The 15,364-nt window shown below is 36.5% G+C and overlaps 1 protein-coding gene across 2 annotated transcripts in view; it reads right to left on the bottom strand.

The window, feature by feature from the left end:
• The window catches only part of LOC148954553 (uncharacterized), a 186,188-nt gene that overhangs the window by 76,158 nt on the left and 94,666 nt on the right, over window positions 1-15,364 (bottom strand). For both annotated transcript variants that reach the window (XM_089086593.1, XM_089086594.1), the window contains one exon: window positions 2,833-2,926. In XM_089086593.1, coding sequence (XP_088942719.1) covers window positions 2,833-2,926 — 94 coding nt within the window. The remainder of the gene's footprint in view (window positions 1-2,832; window positions 2,927-15,364) is intronic.

Raw genomic sequence — 15,364 nt, 5'->3', positions numbered from 1 at the left:
TTTAACAGTGATTTTTCTGAAGACATAATTCTCCTGTCTTAATTTAAAGAGGAACTGTCATAGAACATAACTGAGCTCACAAACAAAGCGGAGCCAGCCGTTCTGTCAACTAGTACACTGAAAGACAAAACCCTACAAAACAAAGTAAACAATTTAGCTGCAACTTCACGCCAGGTCAGAACTGATGTACTTGAGAAAACTGAAAAATTTAGGCACTTCGGGAGCCTCGCCAAGTCGGATAGAAGCTTTGGATACTAAATTACCACGCGTATTACAGGCACGGGAAGCGCTACACTTTGAAGCATGTGGAAGAAAACAGCACATTAAGCACCTAAAATACAAATCCAAGGGTTTGAGAATAACTTCGAATACATTGGCCGACAAGGTTACGAATGCTTTGATTCAAGAAAAAACGAAACGGTTGTTCGTCATCAATAAAATTACAAGTAATCAATGGCACTATTGGGGTCACTTGGTGCGCGTTGATGAAGGCCGGCTCCCTATCTATTTGTGGTGCTTGGTCCTTCCCAGCATCAAAGGTGCGGACGACAGAAATCAACGCTAGGCCTATGCCTGGAGAAGGATGTTGCAATGTTCAGACTGTTAATAGAAGATTTTTTGTCTCCAGCACTGGAGAGGTCATCGTGGATAGGCACCGTTGTCGTCTTGTCGGCCAGTCGGCGTAGAAGGATCTATGTCTACGTGAGTAGGAATATCTATTCGTAGGATAAATTTAGCTAAACGTTTTTTCAGTTAACAAGTAGCTTCGAAAATTTTGTTTGTAAGACTCATGAAGAAAAATCAAACTTTGTGTCTTTTTTCTATTGATTTTACAGCCAAGTTATTTTAATATTAAGCTTAACTGCAATAGAAATTTTTTTAGTAATTTAACCAGCCAAGTCATTTAATAGCCATTGTAATAGCCAATTCCGACCATTATGAAAGCAAATAAATTTGACAAGATGTAGAGTACCTTAACTATTTCATCCTGGTCCTTCCGACCCTTGGATCCTAATTGCTAAGGAACACTTTCTAACAAATCAAATGGTAACATAATTTTCACCCTTAGCACCCATTCGAGGGACTGCGGACTTGGAACACCAGGCCTTTCGTTGAGACGTCATATGAAATGAGTAATCACCCTGAAAAAAGACTGCAACCCAATTTGAACTTAGCCAGGCACACACACAATAGTTTGTTGTATGTAAAAAATATAGGAAAATGCCAGTAGAATCATTAAAATCAAGAGATTCCAGTGAGGGTCAAATTTCCTCTTCGCACGTGTTGACGAAGCCCTTATCATGTTGTTTATATATATATATATATATATATATATATATATATATATATATATATATATATATATATATATATATATATATATATATATATATATATATATATATATATATATATATATATATATATATATATATATATATATATATATATATGTATATTCCTGACAAAATAAAGTGGAAACAGAAAACGAGAATATAGATATAAAATTGAGACTGAGTTGCATAACTCTTTTGCCTTTGATGAAAAAAAATCTGAAAAATACAACAAACAGCATATTAACAGATGACACTTGGAATGCCTTTGAACAGACCATGTGTTCCTCATACTTGACCCCTTGTCGTCTTCTTCTTCTATTTCAAAGTCTCTCCACGAATTTTCTTTTCTTTTCCCGTTCCTCTCTTTCCTTTTTAAGGAATATCAAATCAAAAGAGATATTGTCTAGCTATTAAACTCTATGCAATTATATTTTTTTTAGAAAATAAGGCAGAACCAAAAGAATTATCTTAAATATAGACCGAAATAGAGATGAAAATTGCTTTTCCGAATAATGCAACTTCAGAGGTTCTAGCATCTTTACTGTCATCTTGCATCATCTAGCATCATTACATCTCGGTGGTTCCAGGCAATCCAGCATCTTTACTGTCGAAAACTAATAACCGCATATAGGCATCGCTAATACTTACACACAAATTTAAAAAACATTACAAGGCCAATTAATCCTTAAACTAGAGCAGTTAATACTGAACTGAGATATCTTTTGTTTTAATTAATTTGTAATTTCAGAGCTAAGAATAAATTCTTAGACGAGTTTTATTAGTAGAAAATTGGTCATAAATTCTTAAAAGTGATGCTTTGGATTGATAAGGTGAGTATGATGAGTTTTGAGAAAAGGACTCACCTGATCTGCACCTGCATGGGTCGCATCTTTACCGTCGAAAACCTTACTTGTGCACTTTATGGTACACGCCGCTAAGTCAAGTTTGGTTAATGCTAATGAAATATAATAAAATAGGATGAATATAATAGTTTAGAAACAAATTTGGGCTATATATTTGCACATTAGAGGGGCTGGGGGGTAAAACATAGCTTTTATTAAATACGTAACCTAACGTAACTTAGGTACCCCCCCCTAAACCCCAAAAAACAACAGTTTAAATATTGTAAACACAATGAAAACCAAACTTCACATTCCATTTCTCTGTTGCAAATACCCGTTTGACGGGTATCCATTAGTAGTTCCTTGTACAATATATAGCGGTATATACCATAAAGAGCACAAAAACCTCCAAAACTAATAACTGCATATACACACCGCTAATACTAACAAACAAATAAATTTAAAAAACTTTAAAAGATCAATTAATCCTTAAACTACAGCTGTTAATACTGAATAGAAATATCTTTTGGTTTAATTAATTTTTAATTTCAGAGCTAAGGTTCAATTCGTAGACGCTTTTTATTACAAGAGAATATGTTATGAATTCCTAAAGTCATGCTTTGGATTGATAAGGTGTTGAGAAAAGGACTCACCTGATCTGCACCTGCATGGGTCGTGTTTTTCCAAGTAATGCGAAAGTGTGTCCCAGCCTCCACCAACTCTTACCATTACGTGGTTCCTTAGTATCTAATAATATAAAATATATAAATAAAATAAAGTAAACACGTTCCTAGTCAAAACCACTTTTATTCTGGTATTCTTTTTCATCATGGTCCACAGTTTTCTCACTGAGTGTGAAATTCACTTCCTTAGTCAGGCTTTTTCAAGCAGTTAGTGGTAACGAACTGTAAGTAAGGAGCGACCCGGCTCAGTAGTAACCAAAACTCTAAAAACGGGAATTTTGATACCAATAAATACGTCAAAAGAATCCAATTTTTATGCTGATTTCAAATATATAAGTTTCATCAAGTTTAATCTTACACATCAAAAGTTACTCGCCTAAGAAAATTTGCCCTATCTTCAAAAAAGGAGGAAACACCCCCTAAAGTAATAGAACCTTAATGAAAATCACAACATCAGATTCAACGTATCAGAGAACCCTACAGTAGAGGTTTCAAGCTCCTATATGCAAAAATGTGGAATTTTTTATTTTTTGCCAGAAGAAAGATCACGGATGTGTGTTTACTTGTTTTTTTTTCTCCCCCCCCCCCGGGGGATCGTATTGACCCATTGATCCGAGAAAATCGCGGGAGGGCTCATTCGAACGGAAATTAAAGGTTCTAGTGCCCTTTTTAAGTGACCAAAAAAACTAGGCCCCTCCCACGCTCATTTTTTCCCCAAAGTAACCCGATTAAAATTTTGAGATAGCCATTTTGTTCAGCATGATCGAAAAATACAACAAATATGTCTTTGAGGATGACTAATCCCCGGGGGAAGGGCTGCAAGTTATGAACTTTGCCCAATGTTTACATATAGTATTGGTTATTGGGAAGTATACAGACGTTTTAAGGTTTTTTTTCTGGTCGTGTGGGGGTGGATGGGTCGGGGGTTGTATGGGAGGATCTTTCCATGGAGGAGGTTTTCATGGGGAAAGGGACATTACTATGAAGGGGGCGCCGGATTTCCCAGCATTATTTAAAAAAATGATCAGAAATTAAATAAAAAAAACAAGTATTTCAACTGAAAGTAAGGAGCAACATCAAAACTTAAACCGAACATAAACTATTATATATATTATTGGGTTCGTCCCCTAGTCAGTGCATAGGTCTTTACGCTAATTTTTTTTTAGTACTTTCATAAGAACTATTTATTCTATTAACGGCCTTTGTGATTAAGGGTCATTCTTAAAGAATTGGAACACAATTAGGACATTGGCGTAAAGAGCTAGGTGTTGACTAGGGGGCAACCCCCCTAATATACGTAATAAAAATATACGAACATAGAAGTTCGTTACGTAAGTTAATTCGTAAGTTACGCATTTTATTACTAATAAAAACCTTCGTAGATAAAATTAAACAACTTTCGAGAGAGCCATTTAACCAAAAAAAGTAAAATTAATATGAAAATTTCGTTTTAATTATATATGTACAGTGAGCCAAAATCAAAACCTGCATTAATTAAAAAACTTTCAGAAATTAAATTTTAAAAAAAAGTTTTTTTAAACTGAAAGTAAGGAGCGAAATTAAAACTAAAAACGAACAGAAATTATTCCGTATATGAAAGGGGCTGTCCGCTCCTCAATACCTCGCTCTTTACGCTAAAGTTTGACTCTTTCTCACTAGTAGAGATGCCTTATTGACTCCGGGGGGGGGCACCATATATGGGCATAGAACCACGTGGTTTATGGTTTTTGTCAGTGAGAATGAAAAAACAGGAAATTTGTAACATTTGTGTCTGTTTTATTGGATGGTTATGTGTGTTGGTCGATTTATTTGATTTTTTTCATGGATGGTTATGGATTATTTATGGTTTTTGTCAGTGAGAATGAAAAACAGTATTTTTCTCACTTGAAAAAACATGAATTTTGTCACATTCATGGATGTTTTTATGGTTTTTGTCAGTGAGAATGAAAAAACAGGAACTTTCTCACATTTATGTCTGGTTTATGGTTTTTGTCAGTGAGAATGAAAAACAGGAACTTTCTCACTTTCATGGATTATTGAGTCATTAATCAAATTGTTTCCGGGCAAGGTTAATTAATGTCTGACAGATGACGTCAAGTTAATTTATGTCTTTGATGTATTTCCAAAGAGAATGGTTTCGAGGCAAAGTTCAGATCACACATGACAGATGATGTCATGATTGATTGATTGACATGAAAGGGGAATTAATTTGTTGTTTCTAAAGAGAATTGATTTGACACGAAAGGGAATTAATTTGTTGTTTCTAAAGAGAACTGTCACCAAGCGAATGTTTAGATCTTAGCGATGAAGAGATTGATTCACGAAAGGGTTTCCAAATAATTTGAAATGTATCAGCGCAGAGATGCCAAACAAAAGGGACACGCTGAAATTACGTTTAGGGATTATTTGGGCGAAACCGTTTCAGTCATTTTATGGAATTATTTCGGCGAAACAGTTAAGAGACATTTTAAAAGATGATTTAAAAGATGATTTTAGAAGAGGATTTGAGGGTGAAACTCTGTGGTCGTTATAATACACAAGTTCCATTTGAACAGTGTTGTGAGGTCCTCTACCCCAACCCCAAAGGGTTCTAATCCCCCTGCCCCAACCCCGAAGGAAGCCCCCGGTGCTCAAAGGTCCCCCAAGCTCCCAAAGGGCCCCCGGGCCCCCAAAGGCCCCCCTGTCCTCAAAGGTCCCCCAGACTCCCAAAGGGCCCCCGGACCCCCAAAGGGCCCCCCAGACCCCCAAAGGCCCATCGGACTCCCAAAAGACCACCGGGCTCCCAAAGGTCCCCCGGACCCCCAAAGGCCCTCACCGGGTCCCCAAAGGTCCACCGGGCTCCCAAAGGACCAATCGGCCCTCAAGTGCCCCCCAGACCCCCAAAGCCTCCCGGCCCCCAGTCCACCGGGCCCCCAAAGGCCCACCGGGCCCCCAAAAGACCACCGGATTCCCAAAGGGACCCCGGACTCCAAAGACCCCCCAGGCTCCCAACGGACCACCCGGCCCTAAAGGGCCCCCCCCGACCCCCAAAGGACCCCCCGCCCCCCCAAGGCCCCGGAGTCTCCATTTTTAATACTTTTTTTGGCTTTATTATATATTTTCAGAACAAGTTATTTTCTTAATGTCCATCCTAAACCCATTTTACAAGTTGAAGTACCCATCCCTTTCACCCACGACTTTACTATACTGATTTTTGAATGCTCCAACACCAAGAAATACTTTTCAAAAGGCATTTCAGAGCAAGTTCCTTTCTTAATGTCCCTTCCTAAACCAATTTTACAAATTGAAGTACTCATCCTTTTCACCTAAAATTTTACTTTACAGCTTTTTGAATGCTCCAACACCAAGCAATACCTTTCAAAGGCATTTCAGAACAAGTTCTTTTCTTAATGTCCCTCCTAAACCCATTTTACAAGTTTAAGTACCCAACTTTTTCACCCAGAACTATACTTCACAGCTTGTCGAAGGCCCACTACACCAAGCAATACTTTTCAAAAGGCATTTCAGAACAAGTTATTTTCTTAATGTTCTTCCTAAGCCCATTTTACATGTTGAAGTTCCCAACCTTTTCACCCGCAACTATACTTTACAGCTTTTTGGATACCTCAACACCAAGAAATACCTTTCAAAAGGCATTTCAGAGCAAGTTCCTTTCTTAATGTCCCTTTCTAAACCCATTTTCCAACTTGAAGTACCAATCCTTTTCACCCACAACTTTACTTTACAGCTTTTTGAATGCTTCAACACCAAGCAATACCTTTCAAAGGCGTTTCAGAGCAACTTCTTTTCTTAATGTCACTTCTAAACCCATTCTCCAACTTGAAGTACCCATCCTTTTCACTCACAACTTTACTTTACAGCTTTTTGGATACCTCAACACAAAGAAATACTTTTCAAAAGGCATTTCAGAGCAAGTTCATTTCTTAATGTCCCTTCCTAAAACCATTGTACAACTTGAAGCATCCATCCATTTCACCCACAACTAATTTTACAGCTTTTTGGATACCTCAACACCAAAATATACCTTTCAAAAGACATTTCAGAGCAACATCCTTTCTTAATGTCCCTTCTAAACCCATTTTCCAACTTGAAGCACCCGTCTTTTTCACCACAACTTTACTTTACGACTTTTTTCCAGACCCAAACATCAAGCAATACTTTTCAAAAGGCTCTATTATATTTTTTCAGAACAAGTTTTTTCTTAATGTCCTTCATAAACCAATTTTACAAGTTGAAGTAGTTACCTTTTTCACCACAACTTTATTTTACGACTTTTTGCACACCTAAAGATCAAGCAGTACTTTTCAAAAGACATTTCAGAGCAAGTTCCTTTGCTAATGTCCCTTCTAAACCCATTTTACAACTTGAAGTACCCATCCTTTTCACCCACAACTTTACTTTACAGCTTCTTGGATATCTCAACACCCAGCAATACTTTTCAAAGGGCATTTCAAAGCAAGTTCCTTTCTTAATGTCCCTCCTAAACCAATCTTACATGTTAAAGCATCCATCCTTTTCACTCACAACTTTTCTTTACAGCTTTTTGGATGCCTCAACACCAAGAAATACCATTCAAAAGGCATTTCAGAGTAAGTTCCTTTATTAATGTCCCTTTCTAAACCCATTTTCCAACTTGAATTACCAATCTTTTACACCCAGAATTTTACTTTAAAGCTTTTTGAATGCTCCAACACCAAGCAATACCTTTCAAAAGGTATTTCAGAGCAACTTCTTTTCTTAATATCACTTCTAAACCCATTCTCCAACTTGAAGTACCCATCCTTTTCACTCACAACTTTACTTTACAGCTTTTTGGATACCTCAACACCAAGAAATACTTTTCAAAAGGCATTTCAGAGCAAGTTCCTTTCTTAATGTCACTCCTAAAACCATTTTACAAGTTGAAGCATCCATCCATTTCACCCAAAACTTTACTTTACAGCTTTTTGGATACCTCAACACCAAATATACCTTTCAAAAGGCATTTCAGAGCAACATCCTTTCTTAATGTCCCTTCTAAACCCATTTTCCAACTTGAAGTACCCGTCTTTTTCACCACAACTTTACTTTACGACTTTTTTCCACACCCAAACATCAAGCAATACTTTTCAAAAGGCTCTATTATATTTTTTCAGAACAAGTTTTTTCTTAATGTCCTTCATAAACCAATTTTAAAAGTTGAAGTAGTTACCTTTTTCCCCACAACTTTATTTTACGACTTTTTGAACACCTCAAGATCAAGCAATACTTTTCAAAAGACATTTCAGAGCAAGTTCCTTTGCTAATGTCCCTTCTAAACCCATTTTACAACTTGAAGTACCCATCCTTTTCACCCACAACTTTACTTTACAGCTTTTTGGATATCTCAACACAGAGCAATACTTTTCAAAGGGCATTTCAGAGCAAGTTCCTTTCTTAATGTCCCTCCTAAACCAATTTTACAAGTAGAAGCATCCATCCTTTTCGCTCACAACTTTACTTTACCTCTTTTTGAATGACTCAACACAAAGATATTCAATTAATAAGGCATTTCAGAGCCAACTTCAGTTCTTAGGGTCTCTACTAAACCCATTTTCCTGCATGACGTGCCAACGCTTTTCAATCACAACTTTACCATACAACTTTTTGGATATCCCAATACAAAGTAATACTTTTCAAAAGGCTTTTAAGAGCAAGTTCCTTTCTTAAAATCCCTCCTAGACCCATTTTACAAGTTGAGGCATCCATCCTTTTCACCCACAACTTTACTTTACAGGTTTTTGGTCTTTTGAATGCGCCAATTTCATGCAATACTTTTCAAAGACATTTAAGAACAAGTTTTTTTCATAGTATCCATTGTAAACCCATTTTACAAGATGAAGCAACCATCGTTTTCATCCACAACTTTATTCTACAGCTTTTGAATTCTCAACAATCAAACAATACTTTTCAAAGACATTTCAGAACAAGTTCATTTCCTAGTGCCCGTCTTAAACCCATTTTACAAATTGAATTACTCATCCTTTTTACCTAAAATTTTACTTTACAGTTTTTGAATGCTCCAACACCAAGCAATACTTTTCAAAGGGCATTTCAGAACAAGTTCTTTTCTTAATGTCCCTCCTAAACCCATTTTACAAGTTTAAGTACCGAACTTTTTCACCCAGAACTATACTTCACAGCTTTTTGAATGCCCACAACACCAAGCAATACTTTTCAAAAGGCATTTCAGGACAAGTTATTTTCTTAATGTCCTTCCTAAACCCATTTTATATGTTGAAGTTCCCAACCTTTTCACCCGCAACTATACTTTACAGCTTTTTGGATACCTCAACACCAAGAAATACTTTTCAAAAGACATTTCAGAGCAAGTTCCTTCTTAATGTCCTTTCTAAACTCATTTTATAAGTTGAAGCATCCTGCCTTTTCACCCACAACTTTACTTTAAAGCTTTTTGGATACCCCAACACCAAGAAATACTTTTCAAAAGACACTTCAGAGCAACATCTCTTCTTAATGTTCATTTTAAACCCATTTTCCAACTTGAAGCATCCTTCCTTTTCACCCACGACTTTACTTTACAGCTTTTTGGATACCTCAACATCAAGAAATACTTTTCAAAAGGCATTTCAGAGCAAGTTCCTTTCTTAATGTCCCTTTCTAAACCAATTTTCCAACTTGAAGTACCAATCCTTTTCACCCACAACTTTACTTTACAGCTTTTTGAATGCTCCAACACCAAGCAATACCTTTCAAAGGCATTTCAGAGTAACTTCTTTTCTTAATGTCACTTCTAAACCCATTCTCCAACTTGAAGTACCCATCCTTTTCACTCACGACTTTACTTTACAGCTTTTTGGATACCTCAACACCAAGAAATACTTTTCAAAAGGCATTTCAGAGCAAGTTCCTTTCTTAATGTCCTTCCTAAACCCATTTTACAAGTTGGAACATACATCCAGTTCAACAACAACTATAATTTAAAGCTTTTTGAATACCTCAACACCAAAATATACCTTTCAAAAGGCATTTCAGAGCAACATCCTTTCTTAATGTCCCTTCTAAACCAATTTTCCAACTTGAAGTACCCGTCTTTTTCACCACAACTTCACTTTACGATTTTTTTCCACACCCAAACATCAAGCAATACTTTTCAAAAGGCTCTATTATATTTTTCAGAACAATTTTTTTCTTAATGTCCTTCATAAACCTATTTTACAAGTTGAATTAGGTATTTTTTTCACCACAACTTTATTTTACGACTTTTTGCACACCTCAAGATCAAGCAATACTTTTCAAAAGACATTTCAGAGAAAGTTCCTTTGCTAATGTCCGTACAAAACCCATTTTAAAACTTAAACTACTTATCTTTTGCCCCGCGACTTTACTTTACGACTTTTTTCCACACCCAAACATCAAGCAATACTTTTCAAATGCATTTCAGAACAAGTTTTTTCTTAATGTCCTTCCTAAACCAATTTTACAAGTTGAAGTAGCCATCCTTTACAACCAACACCAAGCAATACTTTTCAAAAGGCATTTCACAACAAGTTCCTTTCTTAATGTCCCTCCTAAACCCATTTTACAAGTTGAAGTACTCATCCTTTTCACCACAACTTTACTTTACGACTTTTTTTCTTAATGTCCCTCCTAAACCCATTTTACAAGTTGAAGTATCCAACTTTTTCATCCAGAACTATACTTCACAGCTTTTTGAATGCCCACAACACCAAGCAATACTTTTCAAAAGGTATTTCAGAACAAGTTATTTTCTTAATGTCCTTCCTAAACCCATTTTACAAGTTGAAGTTCCCAACCATTTCACCCGCAACTATACTTTACAACTTTTGTGCACACCACAATATCATGCAAGTTTCCACTTCAGTTCAGATTTTTTTTTGTGCACGCCTCAATATCATGCAAGTTTCCACTTCAGTTCAGATTTTTCTCAAAGAGATGAAAAAATTTAAAATACTGTTCCAAATTTTTTCATAGAAGATGGAAAGTTCAAGTTATCTTCTGAATTTTATTAAAGAACTTACAGTTCAATTCTAATTTCTCCAAAAAAAATAAAAATCTTCCATTTCAGTTCTTAATTTCACAAAGACAAAAGGAAATTTAAAGTTCTATTTGAAATTTCTCAATGAAGTGAAGAAAAGTTCAAGCTCTCTTCTGAATTTTCTCAATGAAAAAGAAATTAGTTTTTGATCAATTCTATTTTTCCTAATAATATAAAAAGGTTCCACTTCAGTTCAGATGTTTCCCCAAAGACATAAATTTTAAATTCTCCTCCAAATTTTTTTGTAGAAGATAGAAAAAGTTACACATTGATCGTGAATATTTCTCTATGAAGATAAGGAGCTAATTTTCTCATTGATGTGAAGAAAAGTTCAAGTTCTTTTCCTAACTATCCATATGAGAAGAAATAAGTTACAGATCAATTTTATTTTTCAAGAAAAATAAAAATTTTCCACTTCAGTTCAGATTTTTCTCAAAGAGATGGAAAAATTTTAAATTACTATTCTAAATTTTTCATAGAAGATAGAAAAATTTATACATTGATCATAAGAAGTTAACTCAAGTTTGAATTTTATTAAAGAACTTACAGTTCAATTCTAATTTCTCCAGAGAAAAATAAAAATCTTCCACTTCAGTTCTTAATTTCACAAAGACACAAAGAAATTTAAAGTTCTCTTCTGAATTTTCTTAGAGAAAAGAAAAAGTTATAGTTCAGTTCTAATTCTTTTCATAGAAAATGAAAAATCACCAACAAGCATGCAGAGTGAGAGAGAAATACAAAGTCGACCGGGGGGGATTTTCCGGCGAGTATGGTTAGGTTAGATTAGGTTAGACTACATTAAGTTAGTTTGGACCAGATTAAGTTAGGTTAGATTAGGTTAGGTTAAGGCAGGTTAGGTAGGTTAGGTTAGGTTAGGTTAGCTAGCTAACCGTCTCTCCATATTTAAGTCAGGTTAAGTTAGGCTAGATTAAGTTATGTTAGGCTAGGTTAAGTTAGGTTAGGTTAGCCTACGTACGCGCGCGTACGTAGTTGGAAAATGGGTTTAGAAGTGACATTAAGAAAGGATGTTGCTCTGAAATGCCTTTTGAAAGGTATATTTGGTGTTGAGGTATCCAAAAAGCTGTAAAGTAAAGTTTTGGGTGAAATGGATGGATGCTTCAACTTGTAAAATGGTTTTAGGAGTGAAATTAAGAAAGGAGCTTGCTCTGAAATGCCTTTTGAAAAGTATTTCTTTGTGTTGAGGTATTCAAAAAGCTGTAAAGTAAAGTTGTGAGTGAAAAGGATAGGTACTTCAAGTTGGAGAATGGGTTTAGAAGTGACATTAAGAAAAGAAGTTGCTCTGAAATACCTTTGAAAGGTATTGCTTGGTGTTGGAGCATTCAAAAAGCTGTAAAGTAAAGTTGTGGGTGAAAATGATTGGTACTTCAAGTTGGAAAATGGGTTTAGAAGGGACATTAAGAAAGGAACTTACTCTGAAATGCCTTTTGAATGGTATTTTTTGGTGTTGAGGCATCCAAAAAGCTGTAAAGTAAAGTTGTGAGTGAAAAGGATGGATGCTTCAACTTGTAAAATGGGTTTAGGAGGGACATTAAGAAAGGAACTTCCTCTGAAATGTCCTTTGAAAAGTATTGCTTGGTGTTGAGGTATCCAATAAAGCTGTAAAGTAAAGTTGTGGGTGAAAAGGATTGGTACTTCAACTTGTAAAATGGGTTTAGGAGGGACATTAGCAACAGGAACTTGCTCTGAAATGTCTTTTGAAAAGTATTGCTTGATCTTGAGGTGTGCAAAAAGTCGTAAAATAAAGTTGTGGTGAAAAAGATAACTACTTCAACTTGTAAAATTGGTTTATGAAGGACATTAAGAAAAAACTTGTTCTGAAAAAATATAAAAGAGCCTTTTGAAAAGTATTGCTTGATATTTGGGTGTGGAAAAAAGTCGTAAAGTAAAGTTGTGGTGAAAAAGACGGGTACTTCAAGTTGGAAAATGGGTTTAGAAGGGACATTAAGAAAGGATGTTGCTCTGAAATGCCTTTTGAAAGGTATATTTTGGTGTTAAGGTATCCAAAAGCTGTAAATTAAAGTTGTGTGTGAAAATGATTTATTGTTCAAGTTTTACAATGGGTTTAGGAAGGGACATTAAGAAAGGAACTTGCTCTAAAATGCCTTTTGAAAAGTATTTCTTGGTTTTGACGCATCAAAAAACCTGTAAAGTAAAGTGGTGAGTGAAATGGATGGATACTGCAAGTTGGAGAATGGGTTTAGAAGTGACATTAAGAAAAGAAGGTGCTCTGAAATGCCTTTGAAAGGTGTTGCTTGGTGTTGGGGCATTCAAAAAGCTGTAAAGTAAAGTTGTGAGTGAAAAAGATTGGTACTTCAAGTTGTACAATGGGTTTGGAAAGGGACATTGAGAAAGGAACTTACTCTGAAATGCCTTTTGAATAGTATTTTTTGGTGTTGAGGCATCCAAAAAGCTGTAAAGTATAGTTGCGGGTGAAAAGGTTGGGAACTTCAACATGTAAAATGGGTTTAGGAAGGACATTAAGAAAATAACTTGTTCTGAAATGCCTTTTGAAAAGTATTGCTTGGTGTTGTGGGCATTCGAAAAGCTGTGAAGTATAGTTCTGGGTGAAAAAGTTGGGTACTTAAACTTGTAAAATGGGTTTAGGAGGGACATTAAGAAAAGAACTTGTTCTGAAATGCCTTTGAAAGGTATTGCTTGGTGTTGGAGCATTCAAAAAGCTGTAAAGTAAAATTTTAGGTGAAAAGGATGAGTACTTCAATTTGTAAAATTGGTTTAGGAAGGGACATTAAGAAAGGAACTTGCTCTGAAATGCCTTTTGAAAAGTATTTCTTGGTGTTGGAGCATTCAAAAATCAGTATAGTAAAGTCGTGGGTGAAAGGGATGGGTACTTCAACTTGTAAAATGGGCTTAGGATGGACATTAAGAAAATAACTTGTACTGAAAATATATGATAAAGCCAAAAAAGTATTAAAAATTGGGGACTCCGGGGCCTTGGGGGTGCGGGGGGTCATTTGAGAGTCTGGGGGGGCCCTTTAGGGCCGGGTGGTCCTGTGGGAGCCTGGGGGGCCTTTGGGGGTCCGGGGGTTCCTTTGGGAGTCCGGTGCTCTTTTGGGAGCCCGATGGGCCTTTGGGGGCCCGGGAAGGGCCTTTGGGGGTCTGGGGGGCACTTGAGGGCCGATTGGTCCTTTGGGAGCCCGGTGGACCTTTGGGGACCGGGTGAGGGCCTTTGGGGGTCCGGGGGGCCCTTTGGGGGTCCGGGGGCCCTTTGGGAGTCTGGGGGACCTTTGAGGACAGGGGGGGGGCCTTTGGGGGTCCGGGGGCCCTTTGGGAGCTTGGGGGACTTTTGAGCACCGGGGGCTTCCTTCGGGGTTGGGGTAGGGGGATTAGAACCCTTTGGGGTTGGGGTAGAGGACCTCTAAACACTGTTCAAATGGAACTTGTGTATTATAACGACCACAGAGTTTCACCCTCAAATCCTCTTCTAAAATCATCTTTTAAATCATCTTTTAAAATGTCTCTATCTGTTTCGCCGAAATAATTCCATAAAATGACTGAAACGGTTTCGCCCAAATAATCCCTAAACGTAATTTCAGCGTGTTCCTTTTGTTTGGCATCTCTGCGCTGATACATTTCAAATTATTTGGAAACCCTTTCGTGAATCAATCTCTTCATCGCTAAGATCTAAACATTCGCTTGGTGACAGTTCTCTTTAGAAACAACAAATTAATTCCCTTTCGTGTCAAATCAATTCTCTTTAGAAACAACAAATTAATTCCCCTTTCATGTCAATCAATCAATCATGACATCATCTGTCATGTGTGATCTAAACTTTGCCTCGGAAACATTCTCTTTGGAAATACATCAAAGACATTAATTAACTTGACGTCATCTGTCAGACATTAATTAACCTTGCCCGGAAACAATTTGATCAATGACTCAATAATCCATGAAAGTGAGAAAGTTCCTGTTTTTCCATTCTCACTGACGAAAACCATAAACCAGACATAAATGTGAGAAAGTTCCTGTTTTTTCATTCTCACTGACAAAAACCATAAAAACATCCATGAATGTGACAAAATTCATTTTTTTCAAATAAGAAAAATACTGTGTTTCCATTCTCACTGACAAAAACCATAAATCATCCATAACCATCCATGAAAAACATCAAATAAATCGACCAACACACATAAACATCCAAGAAAACAGACATAAATGTGACAAAGTTCCTGTTTTTTCATTCTCACTGACAAAAACCATAAACCACGTGGTTCTATGCCCATATATGGTACCCCCCCCGGAGTCAATAAGGCATCTCTACTCTCACTACCCTATTTTTTAAAACAATAAAAAACTTTAGCGTAAAGAGCAAGGCATTGAGGAAGGGACAGCCCCTTTCGTATACGGAATAGTTTCTGTTCGTTTTAAGTTTTAATGCCGCTCCTTACTTTCAGTTAAAAAAAAAACTTGTTTTTTTTATATTTA

This window comes from Artemia sp. Qi Xiang Cuo, chromosome 3 (assembly GCF_049724085.1).
Source record: "Artemia sp. Qi Xiang Cuo chromosome 3, ASM4972408v1, whole genome shotgun sequence".
Lineage (NCBI taxonomy): Eukaryota > Metazoa > Arthropoda > Branchiopoda > Anostraca > Artemiidae > Artemia > Artemia sp. Qi Xiang Cuo.
Note: the sequence above shows the minus strand (reverse complement) of the source record. Positions and strands in the feature narration are given on the sequence as shown.